The sequence below is a fragment of the Cetorhinus maximus genome, chromosome 21 (genome assembly GCF_964194155.1).
Source record: "Cetorhinus maximus chromosome 21, sCetMax3.hap1.1, whole genome shotgun sequence".
Lineage (NCBI taxonomy): Eukaryota > Metazoa > Chordata > Chondrichthyes > Lamniformes > Cetorhinidae > Cetorhinus > Cetorhinus maximus.
Genome location: NC_135899.1, coordinates 12,589,888 through 12,601,131, shown reverse-complemented (window position 1 = coordinate 12,601,131; position 11,244 = coordinate 12,589,888). Strand labels below are relative to the sequence as shown.

Here is an 11,244-nt window from a genome sequence, read left to right as displayed (position 1 = left end):
GGCTCGAGAAAGGAATGACTTTATTGCGGTTTAAAACGTTATACAAAGCAGTCAACTGGGCCGCTGCCTCTGAAGGTCCACCCAGCCCTTGCATCAGGGCCATGTGAACTGACTGGAGCCTCCGAAGGCAGCGACTCTTCAGGGAATGCCCCCTTGTAATATGAAACACGGACACTTACGAGCAACGCACATGACGCGGAACGAAGAGGGTAACAGGACCGGGTAACTAAATAAGCATTGTGCATTTCGTCCAACAAGGCAAATAGGTTTTAAAAGGAGACCCGACATTAATGGTGCAAAGAGCGGGTCAATGTTTCCGGCGAAGGCTTGGCAGATTACCATTGTGGCAAGGCTGAAGATATTGGAGGACTTCGTCTTAAATTGTGTTCACGAGCCAAAGTAAAAAATTCGCAACAAAGGCCTAAACTGTTGATCGATCATTGGCTTCTTTATGCCTGAATGATGTCCTGGACTCTTACTGGAGGAGACTACGCAAGGCTGGATCTTTGGCGTCCACGTTCATTGCTCCTGACATGAAGGAAATAAAGAAAGAGCTTGAATTTATTTAGCACCTTTCACAACCGCAAGAAGTCCCACTACACTTTGCAGCCAATCAAGAACTTTTTGAAGTGCAGCCACTGTTGTGGTGTAGGAAACTCGGCAGCCAATTTGTGCACAGCAAGCTCCCACAAACAGCAATGTGATAATAAGCAGATAATCCGTGTTTTTGATGTTGGTTGAGGGATAAATATTGGTCAGGACATCGGGGAGAAATGACTCAGAGTCATACGGACTCGAAACGTTAACTCTGTCTTTCTCTCCACAGATGCTGTCAGGCCTGCTGAGTTTTTCTCGGCATTTTCTGTTTTCGTGTGAGGGGTAAATCTCCCCCCTTCGAAATAGCGGCATGGGATCGTTTACATCCAGCCGAGCGGGTCTCGGTTTATCACCTCATCTTTCTCATGTACTCAAAGCCCTGAAGGAGGACTTGAAGACATAACTTTCTGAACTCAGAGGTGAGAGTGCAACCCACTGAGCCACGGTAAAACAGAGGTGAGATGGGAGTGACTGGGTTGAAGAATGGCATCCACTGGTGGCTCGGTGCCACAGAGCTGAATGGAGGCCATCCTTGCCATCAAATATTCACCGTGTGACGCCAATGACGTGTTCGACCACGTAACCTCAGCTGATACCAGTTGGTATTGGCTGGTACATGTACACCCATGGAACAACACAACGGATGGAGGTTTCTGAGGCACATGCCGGGCTTCACACCCATCGGAAAATCATGGGTGTTGAGATTGAGAGAGGGAAATGGAACAGTGGAGACATTCAACTCACTCAATAATCCAGGGACCGTGAACAGTGGGTCATGGCCCATAAATATTGTGGGCAGAGACCAGGAATATAAGGCCAGGGACTCTAAATGAAGGGCCTACTGTGAGCAAAGGTGCTGCAACCAAATCAGTGGGAAAAAAAGACAGAGGGAAATAGAAAAGAAATCAAATATTCAACGATCCTGTTGTGAATGAAAAGAACCCACCTCTGTGACGACCTGTTCCACCGTGAGAGAAACATTTCCTGGATCCATAGCATTCCTCTCCTCTAAATCCTCCAGGGGTTTCCTTAACAAACAGATATTAGCTAAAATAATACTTCATTACCGACTGGTCTAGGCAGCAAGCAGTTGAGTTACACCGGGCTCTATCTGTGTTGAGTTACACACAAGGTCTTATCAGGCTCCATCCTGATCGGTGACACATAAGGCCTCAGGCTCCATCCTGAGTCTGTGCTACACACAAGGCCTCAGGCTCCCCCCTGAGTCTGTGCTGAGTTACACACAACAAGGCCTCGGGCTTCCTACTGAGCCTGTGCTGAGTTACACAAAAGGCCTCAGGCTCCATCCTGGATCAGCTAATCTCAGTCGGTCAAGCAGATGGGGTTAAGGGACGATGACATTTTTTTTCTTTATTCTTTCACGGGACGTGGGTGTGTCTGGCAAGGCCAGCATTTATTACCCACCCCTGATTGCCCTTGAACTTGCCGAGGGCAGTTAAGAGTCAACCACATTGCTGTGGGTCTGGAGTCACATGTAGGCCAGACCAGATAAAGGGCAGCAGATTTCCACTCCAGAAGGGCGTTGATGAACCAGATGGGTTTTTATGACAATTGATGACAGTTGCCACAGTCACCATGACTAAGACTAGCTTAATATATTGCAGATTTATTAATTGAATTTAAATTCCACCAGCTGCCATGGTGGGATTTGAACCCATGTCCCCAGAGCATTAGCCGGGCCTCTCAATTACTAATCCTGCGGCACTCTCACTACACAATCTTCACGCCTGATGCTGATGACTAATTTGTCCTGCCAGCTGTGGGAGGAGGCCCGACATTTGCTAACCTGCACCAGTGTTAAAGGCTGGATCTCATACTGGGATGGAAGTAAAGCAATTCTTTCACTCTGGTTTCCATCCCTACTCCACGAGGAGTTAAGTTGGCGGCTGTGAAGGATAAAAACATCGCGCTGGCGCCTTGCTCCCGTTCACCAGCTCTCCCGGCAATTCCCACCGCCCTCATTGGGAATGTATGACTGGCAGGTGAGGGCAGGTTCAGACGTAGCTGTGATGCTTTCAAAGTCAAATAGCCTGTTGACACTCAATGGGCGAGTTGGACAGGGTACTTCAGAGCACTCAGCAGGACTGCACCCCACTGGGCAACAGGACTCCTCCCAGCTTCAGCACGTCACTGAACTTGCCGATTCATTTACCTTTTACCCAGTCCCAGGATATGCTGCCATGGGATTTGAACCCATTGTCCACCTGGCTTATTCGTCCAGTTCTCTGCATTATCAGGCCAGAAAACTAACCACTATGCCACCGTTGCAGGACGCCCAGGTCAGCGTACCTCCCCCCCATCCCATGTGCAGTACTGAGGAAGCACTGCACTATCAGAGTGGCAACACTGAGGGAGTGCTGCACTGTCTGAGGATCAGCCCTGTGGGAACGCTGCACTGTCTAAGGATCAGCACTGAGGGAGTGCTGCACTGTCAAAGGGGCAATACTGAGGCAGTGTTGCACCATCAGAGGGTCAGTACTGTGGGAGGGACAATACTGAGAGATTGCGGCACTGTCGGAATGGTTGGACTGAGGGAGTGCTGCACTGCCTGAGGATCAGCACTGAGGGAGTGCTGCACTGTCAGAGGGTCAGTACTGAGGGTCTGCTGCACTGTCTGAGGGTCAGTACTGAGGGAGTGCTGCACTGTCTGAGGGTCAGTACTGAGGGAGTTATGCACTGCCTGAGGATCAGCACTGAGGGAGTGCTGCACTGTCAGAGGGTCAGTACTGAGGGAGTGCTGCACTGCCTGAGGATCAGCACTGAGGAAGTGCTGCACTGTCAGAGGGTCAGTACTGAGGGAGTGCTGCACTGCCTGAGGATCAGCACTGAGGGAGTGCTGCACTGTCCGAGGGTCAGTACTGAGGGAGTGCTGCACTGCCTGAGGATCAGCACTGAGGGAGTGCTGCACTGTCAGAGGGTCAGTACTGAGGGACTGCTGCACTGTCCGAGGGTCAGTACTGAGGGAGTGCTGCACTGTCTGAGGGTCAGTACTGAGGGAGTGCTGCACTGCCTGAAGATCAGCACTGAGGGAGTGCTGCACTGTCAGAGGGTCAGTACTGAGGAACTGCTGCACTGTCCGAGGGTCAGTACTGAGGGAGTGCTGCACTGCCTGAGGATCAGCACTGAGGGAGTGCTGCACTATCAGAGGGTCAGTACTGAGGGACTGCTGCACTGTCCGAGGGTCAGTACTGAGGGAGTGCTGCACTGTCTGAGGGTCAGTACTGAGGGAGTGCTGTGCTGTCCGAGGGTCAGTACTGAGGGAGTGTTGCACTGTCTGAGGGTCAGTACTGAGGGAGTGCTGCATTGTTAGAGGGTCAGTAGTGAGGGAGTCCTGCACTGTCTGAGGGTCAGGGCTGAGGGAGTGCTTCATTGTCCGAGGGTCAGTACTAACATACAAATTAAGAGCTGGAGTAGGCCATTTGGCCCCTTGAGCTTGCACTGCCATTTGATAAGATCATGGCTGACCTGATTGTGGCCTCTACTATCCTGACTACCCCTATATTCTTTGATTCCCTTGTCAGTCAAAAATCTATCCAACTCAGCCTTAAGAATATTCAGTGACCCAGCCCCCACCGTTCTCTGCGGAAGAGAAATTCCACAGACTGACGACCCTCTGAGAGAAAAAAATTCTCCTCATTTCCATCTTAAATGGGAGACACCTTATTTTTTAAACCGTGTCCCCTAAATCTAGTCTCTCCCACAAGGGGAAACATCCTCTCGGCATCCACCCTGTCAAGTCCCCTCAGGATCTTTTATGTTTCAGTAAGATCACCTCTCATTCTTCTAAACTCCAATGGACACAGGCCCAACCAGTCCAACCTTTCCTAAAAAGAAAACCCCTTCATCCGGGGAATGAGTCGAGTGAACCTTCTCTGCACTGCTTCTAATGCAACTATATTCCTTCTTAAATATGGAGACCAAAACTGTACGCAGTACTCCAGATGTGGAGGTTTTAAGGGAGGAAAAAGAGATAGCAAAGCGGAATTCCAGAGCTTAGGGCCTAGGCAGCTGAAGGAACGCCCTCCAATGGTGGAGCCATGCCATGAAAATTGGGGATGCACAAGAGGCCAGAATTGGGAGGAGCGCAGATGTCTCAGAGGGTTGTAGGGCTCAGAGGAGGTTACAGAGACAGGGATGGGGTCAGGGCATGGAGGTCTTTGAAGACCAGGTTAAGAACTTCGAAGCAGCAATGATGCTGCCTTGGGCAGCTATTTTAGGTCAGTTGCCTTGTCAGTAAATTGGGCTAAAACATTTCAATAAATGTCAACCCAAAAATGGAGGCCGTACCAAGGATGGAGTGCTCAATCTTACAACATGTGCTCCAGGAGGGAAACAGCGGCCTAGTGGTAATGTTACTGGATTAGTAATCCTGAGGCCTGGCCTAATGGTCTGGAGACATGAGTTCAAATCCTACCACAGCTGATGAGGGAATTTAAAATATAACTAATAAATAAATCTGGAATTAAAATGTTAGTCTCAGTTGCTAGATTGTTCTAAAAAACCAGATGGGTTCACTAATGTCCCACAGAGGGGGAAAATCTGCCATCCTTACCTGATCTGTTTGACATGTGACTCCAGACCCACAACAATGTCATTGACCCTCTGAGAGGCCTAGAAAGCCTTTTGGGATGGGCGGTATCTAATGCTGGCCTCGTCAGTGATGCTCACATCTTGAGAATGAATAAAAGGAATTTTAAACCCTCAAACTACCATGTGGAGAGTGGTTGAGCAGTTTGGCCTAGATCGAATCAAGAGGAAGCTAGGTAAGTGTGTGTGTGAGGGAGAAAGGAGTCAAAGGAGGGGCTGAAAGGGTTAGATAAGGAAAGCTGGGAGGAAGCTTGGTGTTGAGCACAAACATGGGATAGTTGGGCTGAATGACCTGTTTCTGTGCTGTAAGCTCTCTGTAATACCACATCAGACTCAGGATGTGGGAGCGATGTTTTTTTTGCCGGGAAAATGTAAAAGGTTGACTCACTTCTCTGTCTTCTTCCTGTAGTAGCACATGTAGTAGGTTATGATGGTGAAGAAAGCCACGAGCATTAATGTCACGATGATCCCAATGACCATGCCAGCCTTGTTCAGGGGTTTGGGCTTTCCATGATGATCTGCAAACAATAATATCGAGCTGTGAAAAACTGGCCAGCGGGAAATAACGCCACTGATAAAATCCTTCCCCTTGCCATTAAATCACTCCATGGCCTTGCTCCCTCCCTGTCCCTGTGACCTCCTCCAGTCTTACACTCCTTCCCAACTCTTTGTATTTTCCTTCTCTCCCTTGTCACCTCCCCACCACCCCCAAACCCTTCCCCCATTAGTGGTCAACAGCTGAAACCCCATGCTGTGGTACTCCCTGCCGAAACCCATCCATCACCCCAATCCCATCCTCTCCTTATAAGACCCCTTATTAAAATGCACTCCTTTCCCCAAGCTTTTTGTTATGCCTCATGAGCTCTCTCTGCTTGTCTTGGTATCTGTTTGTTGCCAGTATTTTGGGATCTTTCCCAACATTAAAGGTCTTGGCTAAATGCAAGTTATTGAGTGGCAAGAGGCCTCAGAGTGGACACAATGGGCTACACCTGGGCATAGAAGATGCGTAATAGATAATGACGAGATACAGAGAATATAACTGGGACACACTTGGATATAGGAGGTAGACAATGAGTAACAACAGGACACAGAAGGTGACAATAGATGATAAATGGATGACAGATATGCAATGGAAGACTAGTAATAGGATATGGTCATTTATGGAGCATACAGAACATGAGAGAGTGGCTTAGAGATGGAACAAGGTGGCATTCATTGGGATACAGAACATGCAGAATATGGTAGAGTTGGATAGAAAGGGTACAAATGTTAATGTCTTTTCAACTGAATTGTTAAAGTTAAGAGAAACAGATGATGGGTATTAATTGTCTTTGAGCACATATAAATAGGAGATAGCTGGGACACTGGGTTGAGTGGGAGGAGAATTGTGACACTGAACAAGTCAATAAACTCAATAAAGAAAAACTCTGTCTTGGTTTCGGCTTCATATAGTCTGGATTCTATTAGCAACAAAGTGGGGTACAGTGGGATACAGAGGATACAGAATGTGGTAGAGTGGGATCGAGAGAGTACAAAGTGGGATATAGAGGATACAGAATGTGGTAGAGTGGGATGGAGAGAGTACAAAATGGGGTATAGAGGATACAGAATGTGTTAGAGTGGGATAGAGCAGGTACAAGGTGCGGTGCAGTGGGGTACAGAGGATATCAAATTGGATAGAGTGGGATAGAGAAAGCACAAAGTAGGGTTCAGTGGGATATAGAGGATACCAAATAGAGTAATAGAGTGGGATACATGGGGCACAAAGTGGGCTGCAATGGGATATAGAGACTACACGATGGAATAGAGTCAGAGAGGAAACAACATAGAGTTAATGGGCTAGAGAGGATACCGAATGGGGTAAAGCAGGATGAAGTGTAAAGCAGACATACAAACACTGGTTTCATTTTTATGTTGAAGAGCTGGTGGGACAGTGGGGTGAACATTTCACCTCTAGCATTACAATATCGCCCATTATCGAAACATACAACTTTCATTTCCACTGCTTTTAAGTGTGAGCTCCACGCACCACCCCTACACCACAATGTGTCACTTAAGTTTATTTAGCTGCATATCCTGTGCGGCCTTAATAAAGATCATGTCGCAGAAATTATGGGCTACAAGTTCCTGTGGATAGTCCCGGACAAGCAGTGTCAAGTGGTAGTTGTTTGCCAGCCCTCTGCTTGCCGGTAGGTTTAATGTCCCTGTTAAAATAGGCAGAGGGAGGAATGTCACATGGGCTGCCCATCCGCCCATCTCACTCTGGTTGACCAATTAAAGCCCAGATAAGATTTATTCGGACTTTGGACGTCCAGCGCTGAGCTCCTAACGAGTTTCATACCTGCAGAATGACTTTCTTCGGCAATCACTGGAATAAACGTTAAGGGGAGGGGGGAAAAAAAGAGAAAATGTTACAGCAAAATTCCTTTCTCACATTCTCCACCCCCCTCTCCCCTCTCCTCCCCCCACCCCCCCCATCATTAGAAGCTGCTTCACTTTAGCTCTTGTGTTATGGGTAACATCTGGGCAGGAAATTCCACAGTGACCAGGTAGCACCGAGGTTGGAAAATCTAACCCACTCTCCTTCCCCCATCCTTACCAGGGTGTCAGCTGTGGCTCAGTGGGTAGCACTGTCGTCTCGTGAGTCAGGAAAGCCTGCGGTTTCAAATCCGACTTCAGCACCCTAGACCCTGCCGCAGTGAGGGAGTGCTGCACTGTTAGAGCTGCTGACCTTTGGAAGAGATGTTAAACTGAGGCCTGATCTGCCCTCTCGGGTGGCTGCAAATGGTCCCATAGCATTATCTTGAAGAAGAGCAAGGGTCGGGGGCATTTGACCCGATGTCCTGGCCAATGTTTGTCCCTTGACCAACCCTATTGAAACATGACCCGTTCCTTAATTCGTTGCAGCTTGTGGGATCTTGCTGTGCACCAGTCGGCTGTTGTTCATCTTAGATTGCAACAGTGGCTACACTCCAAAAGATCCTTCATTGGCTCTACAGTGCTTTGGGACTTTTCTGGGGTTGTGAAAGGGGATATAGAAATGTGAGCTCTTTGTTTTATTTGTCCCCGGTTTGCCCTTGCCTCCTGAAGGAGCTGTCTCTGGCGGGTACCATCCCAAGGGTACTGGCTTGTACCTCACGCAATTGGCTGTTCGTCGTGTGTGAACACCGGCAGGCTATTCAACCAGGTGGGCATCATGGTCCAGCCTGGCCTTATCCTCGACGCCCCCCCCACACCCAAACACATGCCAAAATTCCAACCAGACTCACCGCACAGGAAATCGTGGTCAGTAATCTCCCCTCTCCAACCCCACCAACATCCCCCCACCCTCTCCTACAACTCAGAGGCATTCTAGTGCCTTAATGGTGGGCTCAGCTGACATTACCAAAACCCTACAGTATCTGACAGTACATTTCCACACTTAAGCCGCTCGGTGAGCTGTCAGCCGGTATTGAATGGGTCAGGCCAAAGTTGAGCCGTAGAGTGCCAAAGAAAGCAAGTTATTGCCAAACACTTTATAAATCACTGATTAAATCTCAACTGGAGTACTGTGTCCAGTTCTGGACACGACACATACGGAAGGATGTCAAGGATCTGGAGACGGGGATGTAAGAGATTTGCTTGAATGGTACCAGGGATAAGAGAGTTCAGTTACGTGGAGAGACTGGAAAAGATGGGATTATCCTTCTTGGAGTGGGGAAGGTTGAGCATTTATTTAATAGAGGCTTTCAAAATCACGAATGGTTTTGATACGGTGAAGAGGGAGAAACTGTTACCAGTGTGACATGGGGTTGGTAACCCAAGGACACAGGTTTAAAATAGTTTGGAATTGGGTTATGAGGAGAATTTTTTTTCACACACAGTGCGCTATGATCAGAAATGCACTGTGTGAAAGGGCGGTGGGAGCAGATTCACTAATAACTTTCAAAAGGGAATTGGATGATTCCTTGGACAGGAAAATAATTTCAGGGCTATGGTGAAAGAACCGGGGGAGTGAGACTAAATTGGAAGGTATTTTCAAAGAGCTGGCACAGGAGCAATGGGCTGAATGGCCTCCTTCTGTGCTGTATCATTCTCAGAAATAGCTGAGGATGGAGCTGCAAGGAGTCTTAGTAAATACAGCGTTACATATCTCCAACCAGCAGTCAGCAATGCCAACAGGATGTTGAACTACATAGAAGTGGCAGAAGAAGTCATGATCATGCAGTACTCTGGCTTTTAGCATTATGTCCCTGCCTGGGCCCCGAGCCACATCCAGAGCATGGAACCACCGAATTTACACTCGTTCTGATCTGGGCTGATCTCATTGTAACACTGGCGGATTATTCCTCACTCATTGCTGGGTGAAGCTTCAAGCAGTTCTTCAATAAATCATTGGACGTCTTACCTCCGAATCTGTCTAACTCATTGTTATCTTCTTTTGCTGCAATAAAGCACACAAAGAAACCAATTCAATCAGAAAACTACAACAATATACCTGTTACATTGGCTGGCAGTCCAGCAACAGCTTGTTTTTAAAACCCTCATCCTTGTCTTCAAATCCCTCCATGGTCTCGTCTGTTGCTCTTCCAACCCCGCGACCCTCCGAGGTATCGCTCCCCCAAGTCTGGCCTCTTGGACGCGCACAATTTGATTCATTCCACCATTGGCAGCTGTGCTTTTCAGTTGCCTGGGCCCTAAGCTCTTGAATTCTCTTTGCCAACCTCTCTGCCTCTTCCTCTCCTTCTTAATTGTCTCCTTAAAACCTACCCCTTTGACAAAGCTGTTGGTCATCTGCCCTACTATCACCTTACGTGGTTCACTGTCAAATTTTGCTCCATAAGTCTCCTGCAAAGCACCTTGGGATGTTTTACTACACGAACACAAGAAATAGGAGACCATTCGGCCCATCAAGCCTGCTCCGCCATTCAATACAGTCAACTCCTGCCCGCTCCCCAAATCCCTTGATTCCCGGAGAGACCAAAGATCTGTCTATCCCAGCCTTAAATATATTCAATAATGGAGCATCCACAGGGCTAGAGAATTCCAAAGATTCACAACCCTTTGATTCTCCTCATCTCAGTCCTGAATGATCGGCCCCTTATTCTGAGACCGTGCCCCTGTGTTTTGGATCCCCCGACCAGCGGAAACAATCTCTCAGCGCCCACCCTGTCGAGCCCCTTCAGACTCTTGCATGTTTCAGTGAGATCGCCTCTCATTCTTCTAAACTCCAGAGAATGTAAGCTCGATTTACCCAGCCTCTCATCATAGGACAACCCCCTCATCCCAGGGAACGATCTAGTGAACCTTCGCTGTACCCCCTCCAATGCAAGTACATCCTTCCTTAAGTGCAGAGACCAAAACTGCACACCGGTGTGCTCTCACCAAAACCTTGTACAATTGTAGCAAGACTTCTTTAATCCTGTACTCCAATCCACTGGCAGTAAAGGCCAATGTGCAATGTCAACTGGAGGTTGCTGTGTTTTAGCCATTCTGTTAGTTTGGTGATGCCATGGCTGGAGGTGGGGTTTTAACTCCCCTGCCCCAGCGACAACTGGGCAGGCTCACCCTTAAAATAGCAGCGCAGAGGTTAATGTAAAAGTGACCAAGTTCCTCAATGGTTCTCGGACTCAGAAGGCTGAAGGTTCAAGTGCCACTCCGGAGACTTTGCATAAAATCCAGGGCCGACATTCCCAAAGCAGCGCTTAGGGGCTGCTGCACTGTTGGAGTTGCTGCCTTTCAGGTAAGCTGTTCAACTAAGACCCTCTCAGGTGACTGTAAAGGATCCCACGGGTACTTTCCTCAGAAGAATAGGGATAGGGTTGCCAACTGTGACTAAATGTATTCTTGGAGGTTTCATCACATGACTTGTCCCCATGCTCCAGCCAACACATCCATACTCGTGATGCATTGCCTTGCTATGTCAATTGGAAAGCGAAAAGGCTCACTACCCAATTGGATGGTGTTTGACTGTCAGCCAAACAGCCCTTTTCCCCGTTTTCATTATTCTTGTATCTGGTAAAGAGAAATGTTCAAAGAAAACGGCAAAAAAAAATATAA

General features: G+C 48.1%; 1 protein-coding gene across 1 annotated transcript in view; it reads right to left on the bottom strand.

Annotated features, from left to right (window-relative positions):
- LOC144695335 (CD166 antigen-like) overlaps nt 1-11,244 on the bottom strand; it is a 53,153-nt gene continuing 41,909 nt past the window's right edge. The window contains exons 9-13 of the mRNA XM_078566235.1: nt 9,593-9,628; nt 7,547-7,573; nt 5,594-5,723; nt 1,544-1,625; nt 1-528 (exon numbers count right to left, since the gene is read on the bottom strand). Coding sequence (XP_078422361.1) covers nt 520-528; nt 1,544-1,625; nt 5,594-5,723; nt 7,547-7,573; nt 9,593-9,628 — 284 coding nt within the window. The 3' untranslated portion in view covers nt 1-519. The remainder of the gene's footprint in view (nt 529-1,543; nt 1,626-5,593; nt 5,724-7,546; nt 7,574-9,592; nt 9,629-11,244) is intronic.